The sequence below is a fragment of the Dreissena polymorpha genome, chromosome 2, assembly GCF_020536995.1.
Source record: "Dreissena polymorpha isolate Duluth1 chromosome 2, UMN_Dpol_1.0, whole genome shotgun sequence".
Taxonomy (NCBI): Eukaryota; Metazoa; Mollusca; class Bivalvia; order Myida; family Dreissenidae; genus Dreissena; species Dreissena polymorpha.
Window position 1 is genome coordinate 71,295,115 of NC_068356.1, and position 17,915 is coordinate 71,313,029.

At 35.4% G+C, this 17,915-nt stretch overlaps 1 protein-coding gene across 1 annotated transcript in view; it reads right to left on the minus strand.

The window, feature by feature from the left end:
• Nucleotides 1-3,825: 3,825 nt before the first annotated feature.
• The window catches only part of LOC127867554 (elongation of very long chain fatty acids protein 4-like), a 74,461-nt gene continuing 60,371 nt past the window's right edge, over nucleotides 3,826-17,915 (minus strand). The window contains exon 7 of the mRNA XM_052408823.1: nucleotides 3,826-4,033. Coding sequence (XP_052264783.1) covers nucleotides 3,857-4,033 — 177 coding nt within the window. The 3' untranslated portion in view covers nucleotides 3,826-3,856. The remainder of the gene's footprint in view (nucleotides 4,034-17,915) is intronic.

The window sequence follows — 17,915 nt, forward strand, 5'->3', positions numbered from 1 at the left end:
TAAAAAAAGTTCAATTTGACTGTTCGACTTATCTGTGTCGTGGAGGTCATAAGTGCTGTAAAACATCGAGATGGAACAGTTATTGATCAAGGCCCGTTTTAATATTCGATAAGAATGGTTGTGTTTTGTATTTATGCATATTTCAATGAAATTGTATTAGTTAAATAATTAAGAATATGTTCGTTTAAGCAAGTATGCAATTTTAATGATGGCGTTCATTTTAATGCAAAGCGATCAATCATAGCACATTATATCTGACAGGTATCCGTTTTTGTCTGATGTAGATGCATCACTTAGATCGCCAGCCATCAAACCAGTCAGTAGTTATTAAGATAACACAAAACATCCACAAGATCTCTCTGTGAAAATAGTTGTAGTTGTATAGAGACCACCATCGTCAGATGTTACAAGAAATTGCGAATATTTTTAATAAAACAATTTTTATGCAAACAAGTTGACGATTAACTTGTTATGTACAAATAACTAAACTTTGAATATACTTGGAAAGAAATAAACTTTGGCCATATTGATAGAAAATCATGCTTGCAATTAATGACTTTCTTTCTCTTTGAGTGGTATTACTGCATGCTTATATAGTGTGAATGGCGTTCAGCGATCGAAATTAAGTTAACTGAACATATATTATACAAAAATAAATTGCCGCCACTCAAATCACTTGATTTCCTGTTGGTCAATGGGTTTAAAATATATATAACTTAAGAAATTTCTGTTATTAATACGTTAATTTGATGTTTTGTTTTTCACATTCCATCGCGTCTTATCAACAAAGTCTGTTAGTATGTGTTTATTTTCATTCCCAGCAAACGAGTATACAGATCTCATTAAAGATATACCTTTCATGGTGCGTTTGTTAGATTTTAAGTTTTTTTTATCGATATCAATAATGATCAAATTTACTGACGCAAACTACACTTGGTGACTTTTCTAACGCATCACTTAATCATATCAATATAGCTCCCTTATTTTTAAACCGATGGTGTTAAAATTTGGACCAAGAATAATTCAACACATATCTGATATTTCCTGAAAATTTAATTGATATTGAAAAACAACTTTTTTTTATCAAACTTAACTAATAATAAACGTCACTTTTAAAATCAAATTCGCAAACTCGTACAACGTAAAATAATAACAATGTGAGAAGTAAAACGCATAAACTTACACGTCTTAATAACTGACCGGCTTGCAACATGCCGATTGAGCCGTTGCGCTCCTGAATGTTCATACGAGACATATTGTTTTTCTTTAATAAATATTATGTTTTTCTTGTGTAAAAACTCACCTAGAATGATGAAACTGAAATTAAATTGGAATAACATCTATATCGCGTTTTACTACACTTGTTGACTTTTCTAACGCAACACTTTTAAAACTAACATATTTCGGTAATTAGTAAATATTTTTATTTAAAATTGCACATGTGATCATTTGACTACATTATGTGCAAGCTAACGATAAAATCATTCATCCGTGACGATCGGACGCTTAAGCAAGTGGGGAAGGTAGCCTTCAAATTGCAAAGTGCGCGATTGCGCAGCTGAATATTCATACGAGCTATATTGTTTTGTTAGTTAATTTTATGTTTTCCTTGTGTAAGAACCCACGTTAAATAACTAAATTGAAATTAAACTAGAATTATATCGCGTTTCACCATTTCCAAGTGCAAAATATGGAACCACACCTACCCCAAGTGCTAAAGCGTCCAATCATCAAGGATGAATGATTTTATTCTGAGCTCGCATAGAATGTAGTCAAATGATCGTATGTAAAATTGCAAATCAATATCTTTACTCATATCTGAGATATTCAAGTTTAAAAAGTGATGCGTTAGAAAAGTCTCTAAGTGTATGGAACCAAATGTTACTTCGTCAAGCAATAATAATAATACCGATGAGTTTTACGAAATCGACTTAGTCTTATGCTTTTTTTCCTATTGTGACACAATCATAATTAAAGAGGAGTTCAGGGATTGTAGACAAATTACATAACATTCGAAGAATAATTGTATAACCATGGTAACAGTTTTCGCCTAAGTTTCCTGCTGTAGACTCCAATCTTAAAAAAGTAATCAATGATGAGTGATCAATAATGCTTTCCCACGGGTCGAGAAAACCATAAAAACCGAGAGTCGTTAACAGCAATCATGTATTCCAGTAAATCAGCAAGAGTTTTTAGAGAGTATATCATTGAACATCTCAATCATTTAGCACACTGTTACCTTAAGTATACCATATAATTATATGTAGTCATAACATGCCATACGAGAGTAATTAAAAACAGTAATTAAATAACTAAGTCTTGAATTGCACGAAAATACATTTCTGATGACAAAATATGGTTACCAATTTGTTTTTTTTTGTTGTTTTTTTCAAGAATGCAACATAATTTTGCTGACTTTTTCGTACTACTTCATAACGGCATAATAATCCATAAAACGGAAAAGTCCGGTTAATTTTGACAGTGTATGAAAAGTACATGTGTATTATGTCAAATGTAATCGTCTGGTGCATGCGGTGGGGCGATGACTCTGGTTATAGAACTTGGCTTCAATATTATGAAAACAAACATTTAAAAAAATGTCGTATACATTCGATGACAACTGTATTATAAAGAGAGAGTAAATGGCAATTTCCTTTTTTAAAGGTCAATAACTCTGAAGAACTTTTTGCGAAATGGCGGTTTTCGAAATTGGCCTCAGTGTAATGTCAACAAAAGTTTCGAGAAAATTGGATGAAGATTCGACGAACACTGTAAGAGTTAGAGAGCGGAAACGAATGGCACTCTCAAGTTCCTGGTTCGAATTGACTGGTAATTAAACTTCGCCTCCAATTTATGTCACCAAACATTTCCACAAAGTTTGGTGAAGATTCCATGAAAACTGAACATGTTCAAGAGCAGAAACGAAGAATTTAGCAATTGTTGTATAATGTGGCGATTTCTCTGAAGTGCGCTCTGAAAATTGGCGGGTTATCGACATTTACAGAAAGTTTGTTTATGATTCACCATCAAATGGTGTTCTCATAATACGTCCCATTAAGAGATGGGCGAATATAAAATACAAGGTATGTATATTTTAAACTGCTGTTACATACTGTTGTGATACCTCATTGTCATATTGACCTTCCAGCGAGCGACCAGTCGTCTAGAAATGTGTGACAATGTATCTAGGAATCCCTTCAAGAATGACATAGTTATGAGCCGGACACGTCAATGCTTAATTATACATATAAAAACACACGCACACGCGCACCCATACGGACCCTAGCGCACACACACACATACACACACATGGGCATTGTAAAAAACTTAATACTCGTCCAAAAGTATGGCGGCCACATATAATTGTGTTTCCTTGCAGGCACGTTTATAACTAGGAATGCAACAATGTGACCATATCGAATGATTTATTTTGTAACTAACTGTGTCTAGCGAAGGCATGATAAATGAACATGATCACTAGGGCTAACACTGAGCAAGTTCACAACACCTCTTATGTTACCAATATCAATCAACATTCGTTCCAATTGTAAAACCTTTATAATAAGGCCTAGAACAGATGTTTATTTCCATTAACCCAACTGACCCCAATTTTTGTAACTGACCCTTTAAACATTTTTGCTAGTATAGGTTTAGTTTTTGCTACAAAAACATTCGATCATATTCACAAAATCAATGTTAACAAAGTAAAAGTAAAATAAGGCACAAATATATTTGGAAGAAATCTGTCATTTAACTTCCCAATTTAAGTGGGAAAAGAAAGGCATATAATAAAAATATCTTATTTTTGAGTGATGTGGGTGGGAACGAACAACTTATTTTTGGTCTTGTCCAAACATCATTTACATCTAACAACAAATGATTCATTAACTTCGCTTCTTCTTTTCCTTCTTGCTGCTGTAGGCGTGGTAATAGAAGTTACCAAAAAGGCAATGAGCGACAGAGCGTATAGGAACACCGCAATCATGAACCCGCTAGGGAAGTCGCAGTGAATGAGAAACAATACAAATTGTGTCTGAAACAAAAGCATCAACAGTTTCTAATAGTTGATATACACTTGATATATAATTATTGCTGGTCTTAGAGTGAGTGTGACGATCGCTAGAGCCAATAATAACGCAAATTAAAAACGAGCAATTTTACAGTGACCTCCCCTGTTTCACTGCCTTCAATTTAATTCAGTAGGGGAGAGAAGTGACGTCAATATGAAGATAGAAGCAGTCGCATCAGACGTATATTTGATTAATTGTATTCATGGTATGTTTTTCATTTTGTGCTTAGTCGTAAATTGTTGAATATGATTGCATCGTTCAAAGGTTGTCACCAATAAAATATAAAAAAAAAATCAAAAAGTATTTATGGAGAATCAGTTATCTTTGAAAAATTTGCCCGTATCATGAATTACTGAATATATTGCAGTCCTAACGTTCTGTAGTGTATCAGCGCTCAACTTTTTGAATTTATGTCTTGGGCTGGCTTTATAAAATAGCATAACAATCGAAAATAGTATAAGGGATAAAACATATTGTGTTACCAGTTGCATTTTGGTGAGATAGCGTTTCCACCAGAAGAATTTCTGCATGTGTGGGCCGATGGCAGCCCGTCCGTAGTAAGTGTACATGAACACGCGAACAGACGAGTTCAACAGAGCAACAAAAACGCTGAAATATGGAAATCCAGTAAAACCATAACACAGCGGTCAGTTCTAAAGTCATAAGTCTGAAAATGATTAGGACAGACTGCAAGTTATTGTTGTGAAAATCCGTCGATTACGTGAAAATTGTAGTTTAAAAAACAGTGGTGTATTAATAACTTTGACGATATTTAATTTATGCATCTACGAAAGTCACACACGGTTGGAAGTACAGTTCTTGTAACTTACGTAAAACATCGCAGTTAACGCAAATACTGACACTATACGATGTTCGTTTACAGATGTAAACAATATTTCAACATTTACGTAATAGCCACTAGTAACATCAATTACAAATAACATTGCACAGCAAGATTGGTTCATATGAAAGTATATCTTTAAAAGTTAAATTATTTTTTTCATACTTGGTGTAAATAATGTTTGGGTTTATAACAGTTTGCTTTCAATTTTAATGTATTTAGATACAATACTTTTTATTCACTTGCAATCATGATTTAACATACTTTCTTTCAACCTCAAAGCATGCTTTTGGCACTGATTTAATTGAAAAACTTGAGAACGCTTCCAAATGGCAAAACATGAAGAGAAATACGTTGCAAAATGTTATTTTTACATTTCAAGTTTGGTCACATACTTTTTCTGCTTATGTTTAGACTACCACATCAAAGCAGAGTAACAGCCATGAAGTCTTCCAAGAACAAGACAATAATATTCTGTTTCTTGCATACATTTAATGTCTGAATCATTTGTGATAAAATGTTGCTCAAAAGTTTTCTTTTTTCTTTATTTCTATAGAAATAGAATAACTTTTGGGATCAATTATTGAATAAAACGACCATGTAGGCAAAACACTTACCAGTCAGCAGTCGTTAAACTTCATAAAAGTTACTTTAAAGGGGCCGTTTTACAGATTTTGGCATGCATTGAAGTTTGTCATTAAATGCTTAATATGAAAAAATATAAAAAATTGGTTCTAAAAAGTTCCAGTAAAAAAATCAAGAATAAAATTAAAGACAGAAAAAAGTAACTGGGCTCGTACCACTGACCCCTGGAGTAAAAGTCTATAGCTAAGACCACTCGGCCATCCAAGCTCATACAAAGAGCAATGTATTTTATTATTTATATAAACAATCCTCGTTGTATCACAAAATAACAAACGACAACAACAGAACTCGCAAAATTATTCAATAGTTTCGCGTTGCAACGCTTTATAATTTTCAGGTTTTTAAATCGTCAAAAGAGGCATATAATGGGTATTTTAGAGCATGGTTAACTATCAACTGCAACGAAAATTTGCGATTCTGAAACATTTTTTTCATTTTGTCAATTTACCAAAACGTGAAAAGGCCCCCTTTACAGTGGCGACAACTTTTGTAAGGCCAGGGAAACCCCTGAGACGTGAATCACAGACACACAACCGGTTCCCTCTCATACTAGTAATTGAAACACGAAACAAATGTCATGCTATTTGTCTGGGGTGTTACTGTCTAAAGGGTGGAGGTCTTACCGTGTCAAGAAGCTCGATGACCTTGGAAAAGAAGAACCACCAGCACAAGCTGGCCATCTGAAAGTCCGTGAAAACACGTTCAATAACAAAACAAAAAACCCTATTTACATCGGGAAGTCCGCGAAAAGAAAAAAATTCTCTACGCCAATCATGCGGGAGTTAGAGTTAAAGACATTACATAATTGTCCATTGGTGGCAAACTGTTTTGATCTTAAATATGTTATCATTCAAAAGTAACATGTTTAAGATTATTTTTGTGTTGCAACTATTGACCATTTTCGAATATTTCTATCCTGCATTGTTTATGAGGATTATTCCTTTGTTGTTCTTACACGAAAATGCGTATTACTAGTTAAATTCTACACATATATTTTACAATATTTTTTTACATGCCAGTGTTAATCTACAAACCTACTCTTAATGCAAGAGGGCTGTTGGAGTAATCCACAGGTTGACATTTCAGACTTTAACCGGATTGGTAGGCGAAAATGAAAAGCTGAAATAATGAAGTTTTCAAAAGACGTTTCAAAAGAATGACAGAGAAAAATGGAAATAAACGCTAACAAACACATAGTAACAAAGGGATATAATTCTGGTACAAACAAGTACATGAAGAATATCCCAACAATCGGCAGCGGGTTGTCCAGCAGCAGCCATTTGTCTGTTCTAGGATCAGTATTAAATGTTGGAAATATTTTAATTAGATCACTTCATTCCTTCCATTATCTGTATTTATGTAGTTAATAGTTTAATAATAGTCAACAGATCGGATCTATATTTCTGAATTGGTCGATTATATAAATACTTGAAAGTGAAAGTTAATTGTTTATATTATATTAGTACTCGAATCAATGATTAAGGATATGAATTTGTATATTGGTTAAATTCTGACAGCATCAAAATCGTAAACCGTCACAATCCAAGAAACTTCAGGCATGCGTCATCTTTCACCCATAAAATAACCTTATACTAAAACTCACACGTTTAAAACTAGCTTTGCTTTAATTGTTTGATTGAACTATATTAATCCCAGTTATGCATGTAGAAATTAATTTCTCATATAAAATGTGGTCTACAAAGAAAATGCATGTCCTAATCAAAAAGGAACACATATTGATATTTTGTAAAGTTTGTAACATAGTCGATGAAACACAATAATGTACACACGTCCATTATTTTTAAATTAAGATTAATGTTTGCTGTAAAATCCTCAACACAAACACCCCGTTCGAGTTCTCGAAATATTCTTTTAAACAAGATACATGCGGGACCCTAAAACGCGCCTCGCCCGCGACAACAAGAAATTGTGAAGCCTATCTGCACGGTTGTCAAGCGTGTACTGATTTACTGATTTGACACAAACAGTCAGTGAATGGTTAAATACCCATTATACGCTAGACGGTAGTATGTAAGAACATGAAAAGTTAAGCTAATTAACGAAATAGCATTATAAATAAATAACATTTTTGCCTATCGGATCACAGTATTTCGGGAAGTCGTCTGGGTGAATTATGCAATAACTTGTAATAAGGCAATACCATACAATCGTTGTTTATTAAGACATAAGCCTACACCATGAAATTTTTTTTTTAATAAATGAATTTCTCGAATGTTAACTAGAAAAGACTTTTACGGCACAAGTTTAATTGCAAAATTAATTTTAGAAATACATCAATAGGAAAGCATCTTTGATTATTAAGTTCTAAGCTGTTTTGTAATGAACTGGACATGTCAACGTTTTCATTAATTAAAAATTAGTTTCCCATAAGAACGGTGTAGTGTTAGCTTAGTTTTATCGTTTCAGGTTCATACGACATAAGAACCATTTACATAAAGTAACAGACGCATAATGCAAAATAAGTTCGGGTAACCAAGTGGTTGGGACGGTAGCCTTAGAGTCCGAGGGCAAAAGTTTCGAATGCCAGTAGGCCATTTGTTTTTAATCCCGCTCTTCGTATTACAATTGAACTCTTCAATTGCAATATAACATGTTTATTTTAAGGACTGTTTATGACAAACGTGAGAAAATGATACAGTAAAATTGCTGGATGCTGCGCTTCGTCAATGGATGGTTTGCTGCTAATAAACCATCATAAAATGGCTTCGACTTTGGCATTTATGTCGCACAACAATTAAAATGTCGAATTTGAATTTTAAGGGCAATAACTCCCCGAAAATGGGCATAGCAACTAAATAATAAGCGCGCGCTTAGCTTACTAATGCCAATCTAATTCGAATCGTTAGTTAGTAAGATCGTCAACGAAAAAAAAAAAACTCACCAAAAATCATCCTATCGGAACGACTTGATAATATGCCCATCTCCGACACATGGTCAGCATTCTGCATAAAGTTTCATCCACCTCGGATCGTAAGTTCATAAGATCAAGTTCGGAGACATTCTTGTTCGGACGGAAAGACTGACATCAAATGTATATCAACCCGCACAATAAATAACATATAGTATATTTAATGGGGACGGGCGAATAAAGTGGCGACTCAACCGCGACCAAGTCCATTTCGAAGTAAAAAAAAAAAGGTATAAAACGTCTGCAAACAACTTCAAGTCCCGGTCAATAATGCTCGAAAAGTTTGCGCCCAAAGCGGCAGATGCACTGGTCATGTCGACCACCCTGCCTGCCTTGTCTAAAAGTTAGCCATTTTTTTCTTTGCAAACTAAACTAATCCTATTTAACACCATTTGTTTTTTGTAATCATGTGTTTAATTGATACAAAGTTGGCATTAAATAACTTTTTTCCATGTATTGATGCATAAAAACACAAGGCAGCAAATGACAACATAAGTAACTCGTTGGCATGTTAACTAACATTTCGGATGCAATAATTACTTTATATGTATATGTGGCCGACGTATTATATTATACGTAATTGTGGTCTTGTAACTGCCCGACACCTTTCATAACATGTACAGTGTCAGTGAGACCTTTATTGTAATGCAAGCGTTCATGTAAATGGTAACGGCGCTGTCGTGCCGCATACCTAGTAATTTTGCGTTTTTGGATAACATCATTGTTTGGCTTTTTTGATATGGCATCGGTCTTCCTTATTTGACGTATGACCGAAGAACCTTTTGTGAGAGTTGCCCCCAGTGATTTGGTTTTTAGCAGCACTGATACTGCATACCCATTGTTAAGTTTAAGAACCTTGCCATGAATCCTTCCCGCAAAGTTCCTTGGGTTAGTGATAATTTTTGGGTTTACAGCTTGGTAGGATCGATTCACGGCCTCACACTTTTGCGTAGATGTCAATAATTTTGTTTTATCAAGGGCTATGGGAGACAGCATGATGTCCATGCTTTTTAAAAGCAACACCTTGTCACCCTCTGTCATTCTTAGTTTTACAGTCATGGGCATATAGTTTTTTGCCTGTCTATAGTTACCGCAGCAAACTAAGCTAGATGCTTTGCAGGGCTCACCACAATACCCGCCAAAGCAAGCAACAATTGCATCGGCTACCTTTGGCATAGATTGTTTAATTTTGTTTAGGTCTCCGTTATAAAATTTGTGGGCCATTTTCAACTCTGCTATACACCGCTGTTTAATTGACAGAGCAAAGCGATTCTTTAGGTTTGCGTTTGACGACCCTTTGAACATATTTGAACTTAAGTTGGCTGCGTACACAGCACGCTTCAGTGAATTTCCCTAGTGCCTTATGTCTTTAAAGTGTAGATTTGTGTGTTCACTTGCTTTGCTCACCCCTGCATGACTCCTGGAGTCACCATCACCAGTATAACCAGTAACTTGAACCTCATTTGATATGTTACGGGCCACAATTTCAGACCATCTACCTTCGTCACCTATTGGATCTGACTCTGACATGTTTGCCGAGCAATGACCCTTATGATTAGGGCAAACAACATTGTTCCCCTTGTTTCGCAATCTAGCTCCGATCGTGCAAAGTTTATTGGTAAATGTGTACCCCTTTTTTTTGCTTTTAGTGTTATTTTCACAAAATGTGGTTGTCGCAATGGACCCCCGCCTGAAATGGGGTTGAATCAGAATTGAACATAGGGTTATTGTAGCAAGAGTCACGCTCCACATTTACAGTTTGGGCATTTTTTTTTACCTATCATGGCATTTTCTTTTACAAGAGTGACTCTTTGCTCATGCATGTCCCTTATATTGACACTTTGTATCGTTTCATTTACTTTATTACTTATTATTTGCATGGCGGCCTGGTTTGGGGCTATGATGTTTGCATTATTAAAAATTCTGCGCACACCTGTATTACTAATTGGTGTAGTACAGAGACCAAGCTGAAGGCCAATGTTAACCTTTGCGGCACGCCTACCCGGACCTTTTTTATTCTCAACCTCCTCATACAGATTGTGATAATCGCTCATGTATGAACACTTTGTACATTTTAGCCGCTCACGCCAACCTAGACCCCACCTAACTGAGTAAGCGGCATCAAAATTCAGATGCCCCTCACAGTTCGGCTTATCATGTCTATGTTTTTTGAAGGCAGAATTAAAAAGAGCCTGGACCTTAGCGTGAACCATCAACTTATTGGTACACAAGTCTGGATGAAGTGACTCGTCACAACAGCCACTATACTCGTCAACTACATTAGACGCATTCGGTCGGGGTCGCAACGCTGACACTGTTGTGTCCGTACCATCAGTATCTTTAAAGGTTAGTACATTGTTACTGATGTGTACTCTACTCTCAAAGGGTTTCTTTTCCAACCTGACATACTTATTGTCAGCAACAGTAGGAAAAGCTACAGTTTGAAACTTTTTTGACTTGCAGTCCCCTTTTTGAACCCAGCTTTTCGTAAATGAGCTTTTCGCTTAGACAGCCGCAAAGTTACTGACTCTATTACTTAATAAAGCAACCTACACAGTTTATTGTGTGAGAAAAAATCACAGATTGCACTGCAGAGAGTAGCTGAGACAGTCTGGGGAGTACTGAACACTGGCCATGAAGGATTTCACACCTGCCCTGCAGGCTCTAGTGTCACATCAGACTGTGTATGAACACCCGTTATTGACACTTTGGGGCCAGATTTGTGTCTGTAGATGCCAGAAATGAATGTCTGTTAATGCATATGTAAAAAAAAAACTTTTCTGGGGACAAATGACATCTTCAATGCTACTAAAATCTCAAAATCACCCCCAAAAATGCGTGAAAAAAATGCTCGAAAGATCCTAAAGTACCATTTTGTTCAATTTAGAATACTGCTGAAGAGTGTTGTTAACTCTTTTCTCATATATGTCACCTTCTATGCATTAGGAAACTCAAAGCCATGCTTATATTGGATTAAAACTATGTTTTCAACATGTACCCAAAAAGTATTTTCTGCTCTTAATTTCCAACTAAAAATGCATTTGCATGTGTTATTTCCAATGCCTTGTTTTTCCATTAAAGCTTCATTTGAGATTGACCTTACTCGATATTCTTTCTGAAAATACATCATACTTATAAAAAAATATGGTTTTATTGAAATCAGAAAGGGTTGGGTTCTCTTTAAGGTCACATAACCCCAATCCGGAACTCCTGTTTGCAGGGTTACATACAGTCAAATTGATACTTAGCACACATCGTTTAGTGCATGCTGCATAGGATTTGTAAAATACATTGCACATGGTTGTTTTTGGTATTAATTTGAAGGTATATTTGTAAGCAATAAGAAAAAAAGCCATTTTTGTGCTATACTTTTTCTGTTGATGGTTCCCGGCTTTGAAAGTAGGTTATACTATTTGAGCCCAAAATGGTCGCATCCACATCTGTCAAAACTGGTGTGCCTATTCTAAGGTAAATATTTTGAGTTACAGCACATATAATTTGACGGCATGCATTTTTTTTAATAAAGAATATGCATTTATCTTTCCAATGATGTATGATGATAAAGTACTGAAACGCTTGGTCATGGCAAAAATTGTTATCAAACTTCAACTATTGTATATGTAATATTGAAGGAAATTAATTGCGCATGCGTAACCTTTAGTTGTCGTCTTGTCGAAATGAATATTGACCCGGTGCGCACATACTTTGCTCCCTGACATTTAGTACATTTTTGTATATTCGTCGCCTTTAGCGCCAGTGACTCGAACTGAGTGAATTAATGATGCATACTCCACAAGCACGTTGACGCACGGATTTAAGCGTAAAAGAAGCATACAATTCTAGTACTACCCTTGTATAAAATTATCTTTTTCCACAGGTTCAATTTAACTTTACGTCGATTGTCTGGATTATTTGATTGTTGAACATCAAGCTACTGTTTGTGGGAACTAGGGTAGTCACAAGGTGCGAATTCAGCCCTTCTGTACATAAGAATAATTAATTAAAATTAACAATTATAAAGCAATTAAAGCAATCACATAAATAAAAGTACAAATTAAGGCATATCAGGAAATACAGACGCTCAAATCAATAACTACTCGTACATTATTAATCAATATTCATTAAATCAATATTTGTCAGAATAAAAAGCATTTCAAAATAATAAGACATTAAATAATATATTTTCAATCGTGCAGTTTGACCTTTCTACTAATCAAAGTACTGAAAGTACTGGTTAGACGATGCTTTTGAAGAGAATGGATATATAGAGGATATTTGTTGGATTCGGTGGAATATCGATTTTCCCAGAAGAACAGCGAAAAATATCGATATTTTCACTGTCATTTTTCACTGTTTAAAACAGTGAAATACCAGTTTATTTCACTGATATTTTTGTATAAATCACCGAAAAGCATAAAATAAATAAGCATCCATTTAAGTTAATCTACATCACCGCAATTGTGTAATTTCTATTGCTTGTCAAACATCCGCATGTCAATATTTAATGGTTGTGGTGCAATCGTTTTCGTTCTTGGACACTGCACTCCCTTCAATGAGATTTAATTTCCTAAATATCTCATATTTGAACTTACAATTCTTTTGGGAGTAACGGTCCAGACAACTGGATAAAACAGCAACAATATGCTAACCCATTATTTTTCGAGAAAACATAATTGAAAATTCCTGTGCTAGCCCCAAATCACAGTATGATTGGGTATAATAATAGTCAAATTTATTTTTCTTCTCAAAAGATTGTCGTAGATTATAGGTTGAGGAATATATCATCCAAGACTACAACTTTTAGAAAGCCATTCTGATCAACTGCCATGAAGATCAGGTAGAAAAAGGTAAGTGTTAACACAGATTTTAATGATTTTAGTTATTGATCAAATGCTTGGAAGCACATGACCCACTTTGGAACGTGACCTGTTAATCATTGAGACTAGACCTTGTGACCTAAATGTTGAATACTAGTATGCTACTTTTAAACTTGACTTTGAAAACATTTAATTAATGTTCTAACCAATTTACAAGTGGATCAGAGAGAGAATGTGACCACTAAAGTATTAACAGACCTTTTCTTATATTTGACATAGTGCCCTAATTTTTTTATAGAATATGACACCCAAAATGACATAGAGATGACTAGTTTTATAAGAATCTGGCAAAGCGGTGACTGCCAAATTTAAACATTGTAAAATGATAACATATGTGTTCACAATAAACTTTAGATAAATTACAACAGACAAAGAGTGATAACAAAAGCTAACCTTGTCACATCATAACAAGTGAGCAAAATAACCAAAACTATGGCATCATATAATTGCTCAGTTACTTCGAATAACAATAAAATGTTACTTTTGAAACAAATGCAATACCTTCCCTTTCTTACTACAGGCTGTTCTAAAACAAGATAGCCCTGTATCGCTCACCCAAAACTCCTTCTATAGTGTCAAAAACTTGTATGTGTATGATTTGACTCAGTTGTAACCTAGCTTTAGCCTGCACATGACCAACTTGCAAATTCATCTTTTGATTTGATTAAGATGGACATTGTAAGCAATTTTTATGAAAATCAGGACGATAATGTGACCTGTAGAAAGGTAAAGGAAGTTTTCTATATTTTGACCTAATGACCTATTTTTTGTTAAACTACCAACTTTCAAACTGAAATTTTATTTCATCGAGTTAACATTCTGTCCAATTTTCCTGAAGATCTGGAAGAAAATGTGACCTCTGGAGTGTTCACTAACCTTTTCTGTGAATTGGTTTGTTGACTTAGTTTGGACCACATATGACCTACTTTCAAACTTAACCTAGAATTGACCGAGATGAACATTTACCAACATAAGACAAACAAGGGCTGTTTGTAAAACATGCATGCCTCCCATATGGGCTGTCAGTTGTAGTGGTAGCCATTGTGTGAATACATTTTTGTCACTGTGACCTTGACCTTTGACCTAGTGATCTGAAAATCGATAGGGATCATCTGCCAGTCATGATCAATTTACCTATGAAGTTTCATGATCCTAGGCCTTATTATTCTTGAGTTATCACCAGGAAACCTTTTTACTGTTATGAGTCACTGTGACCTTGACCTTTGACCAAGTGACCTGAAAATCAATAAGGGTTACATACCAGTCATGACCAATGTATCTATGAAGTTAAATGGTCCTAGGCGTAAGCATTTTTGCGTTATCATCCGGATACTATTTTACTGTTTAAAGTCACTTTGACCTTGACCTTTGACCTAGTGACCTAAACATCAATAGGGGTAATCTGCAAGTCATGATCAATGTACCTCTGAAGTTTCATGATCCTAGACGTAAGCATTCTTGAGTTATCATCCGGGAATCATTAAACTGTTTTGACTCACTGTGACCTTGACCTTTGACCTAATGACCTGAACATCAATAGGGTTCATCTGCGAGTCATGATCAATGTACCTATGTATTTTCATGATCCTAGGCCTAAACATTCTAGTCACTGTGACCTGCCCATTTTATCTAGTGACCTGAAAATCAATAGGGTTCATCTGCCAGTCTTGATTTATGTACCTAGGCCTAAGCGTTCTTGAGTTATCATCCGGAAACCATCTGGTGGACGGACCGACTGACCGACATGTGCTTAACAATATACCCCGAACAAGCCACATAATAAATGCACGTAACACATTCTAAAAGTAAAAGTAAAAGACATCTGTGCAATGATATCTTTTCTTCAAATGGTAAGATGAACAAACAAGAGGGCCTGAAAGTCCCAAAGTCGCTCACCTGAGATAACAAGATATTATTGGGACAAATATTGTGACCAAAATTCATGAAGATCGGAAAATAAATGTGACCTCTCGAGTGTTAACAATGTTTTACCATAGCAATATAAGGAAAATGCCCCACCCCCTCGGCCTGGCAGCCATGTTTTTCAACCAATTGTAACCATTTTTGATCTGATCCAAGATATCATTGAGGCTTATATTCTGGCCAAATTTTATGAAGATTGGAATATAAACGTGGCAACCACAGTGTTAACCAGGCAAATGTTGACGGCTCACGACGGCCATAAAGCGATCACAATAGCTCACCATGAGCACGTTGTGTGATTACACTCAATGCGAAATTTTTCTCACAGGCTTTGCCATTGACCTTTATAGTATGGATGTCTTTGTTATTATTAATTGCTATCATGTACCTGCAATATTGTGTGTATGTTTACAACACACAAAGCATATGACATAAATAGACTAATTGAGCTTATAATAATCTGATTACTATAGCCAGGTCAATTAAGGACATTTTTGCTGTCCTGTTTTCATGAAGACTTGAGATAATTATGCACATAGAGTTTCAAGATATGGGATTATCCACAAATAAAAAAGTCTTTTTGATCTGTGTTGTGCAGGCTCTTTTTCCATGACTGTCAAAGTGAAATTTCCATGTGAAAAGGATGTCAATTTTTTCATTCAACCATTGTGTATAAAGAACGGTTCTGCATATAATTTGCCAATTTGATAGGAGATGACCAGGGTGACAGAGAAAAGGGGTATGCATTTGAGATCTGGTCAGGACTCCATATAAAAGTGGTTTTATTTAAAAATGTTTTAATTACCACATGACCACACACTCTAGATCTCCGTGACATGACTAAGGTTCTAAATTAATCTAGTATGAACATTTGAACTATATCTTTTTAAAACAATTAAAAAATAATATTTGATGTACAAATTCAATCAACCAATGTGTACAGATACTACTTAACATATATTTGACTGTATTGAATGTAGGAACTAGTTAAAATATCCATTAGAAAAAGAGATCAGGATATGAAATATTCATTGCCTGAAGCAAAGGCCCCGGAGCTATGTTTATATATCTTTAAACACACTGATTAAAGAAGTAAAACAATACATTGATACAACAGAGGTAAAATCATCCCCTCTGAACAATATGATACATAATTATGTATCATATCTTTTTATCTGGATCTGGATAGGTAAACAGCAGGATGTTTAGGTGTGCGCGCTGCGGGAGAGATATAGGATTACTTATATTTTGGATTTAATTTAATTCACTGAAATTCATCACTGAGGTTACAGTATGATCTCATTTGATATAGATGTACATGATTGTATCAAGCAAAATGTATTAAATAATTATCAGTATTAATTCACTGTCATGATTTCAGTATCATTAAAATGATTTCAATAAAGTCTATCATTCATATGCATCAATTTTGTAAATACCAATATAAGTATACTACATGGAAACATTTTTGAAACAAGGGCTGTTTGTAAAACATACATGCCCCCATATGGGCTGTCAGTTGTAGTGGCAGCCATTGTGTGAATACGTTTTAATGCACTGAGACCTTGACCTTTGACCTAGTGACCTGGAAATCAATAGGTGTCATCTGCGAGTCATGATCAATGTACCTATGAAGTTTCATGATCCCAGGTGTAAGCTTTCTTGTGTTATGATCCGGAAACCATTTAACTGTGTCAAGTCACCGTGACCTTGACCTTTGACCTAGTGACTTGAAAATCAATAAGGGTCATCTGCGAAAATGATCAATGTACCTAAGAAGTTTCATGATCATTGGCGTAAGCATTCTTGAGTTATCATCCGGAAACCATTTTTCAAAGTTGAGTCACTGTGACCTTGACCTTTGACCTATTGACCTGAAAATCATAAGGGGTCATCTGCGAGTCATGATCAATGTACCTATGAAGTTTCATGATCCTCGGCATAAACGTTGTTGAGGTATCATCCGGAAACCATTTTACTATTTTAGGTCACCGTGACCTTGACCTTTGACCTAGTGACCTCAAAAAGGGTCATCTGCGAGTCATGGTCAATATATCTATGAATTTGCATGATCCTAGGCATAAGCGTTCTTGAGTTATCATCCGGAAACCATTTTACTTATTCGGGTCACCGTGACCTTGACCTCTGACCTAGTGACCTGAAAATCAATAGGGTTCATCTGCGAGTCATGATCAATGAACCTATGAAGTTTCATGATCCTAGGCATAAGCGTTCTTGAGTTATCATCCGAAAACCGTTTTACTATTTCGGTTCACCATGGCCTTGACCTTTGACCTAGTGACCTCAAAATCAATAGTTGTCATCATCGAGTCATAATCAATCTACACATGAAGTTTCATGATCCTAGGCATAAGCGTTCTTTAGTTATCATCAGGAAACCATTTTACTATTTCAGGTCACCGTGACCTTGCTCTTTGACCTAGTGACCTCAAAATCAATCTGGGTCGTCTTCGAGTCATGATCAATCTACACATGAAGTTTCATGATCCTAGGCATAAGCATTCTTGAGTTATCATTCCGAAACTATTTGGTGAGCGGACATACGGACCGACATGTGCAAAACAATATACCCTCTCTTCTTCGAAGGGGGGCTTAATAATACAGTAGCA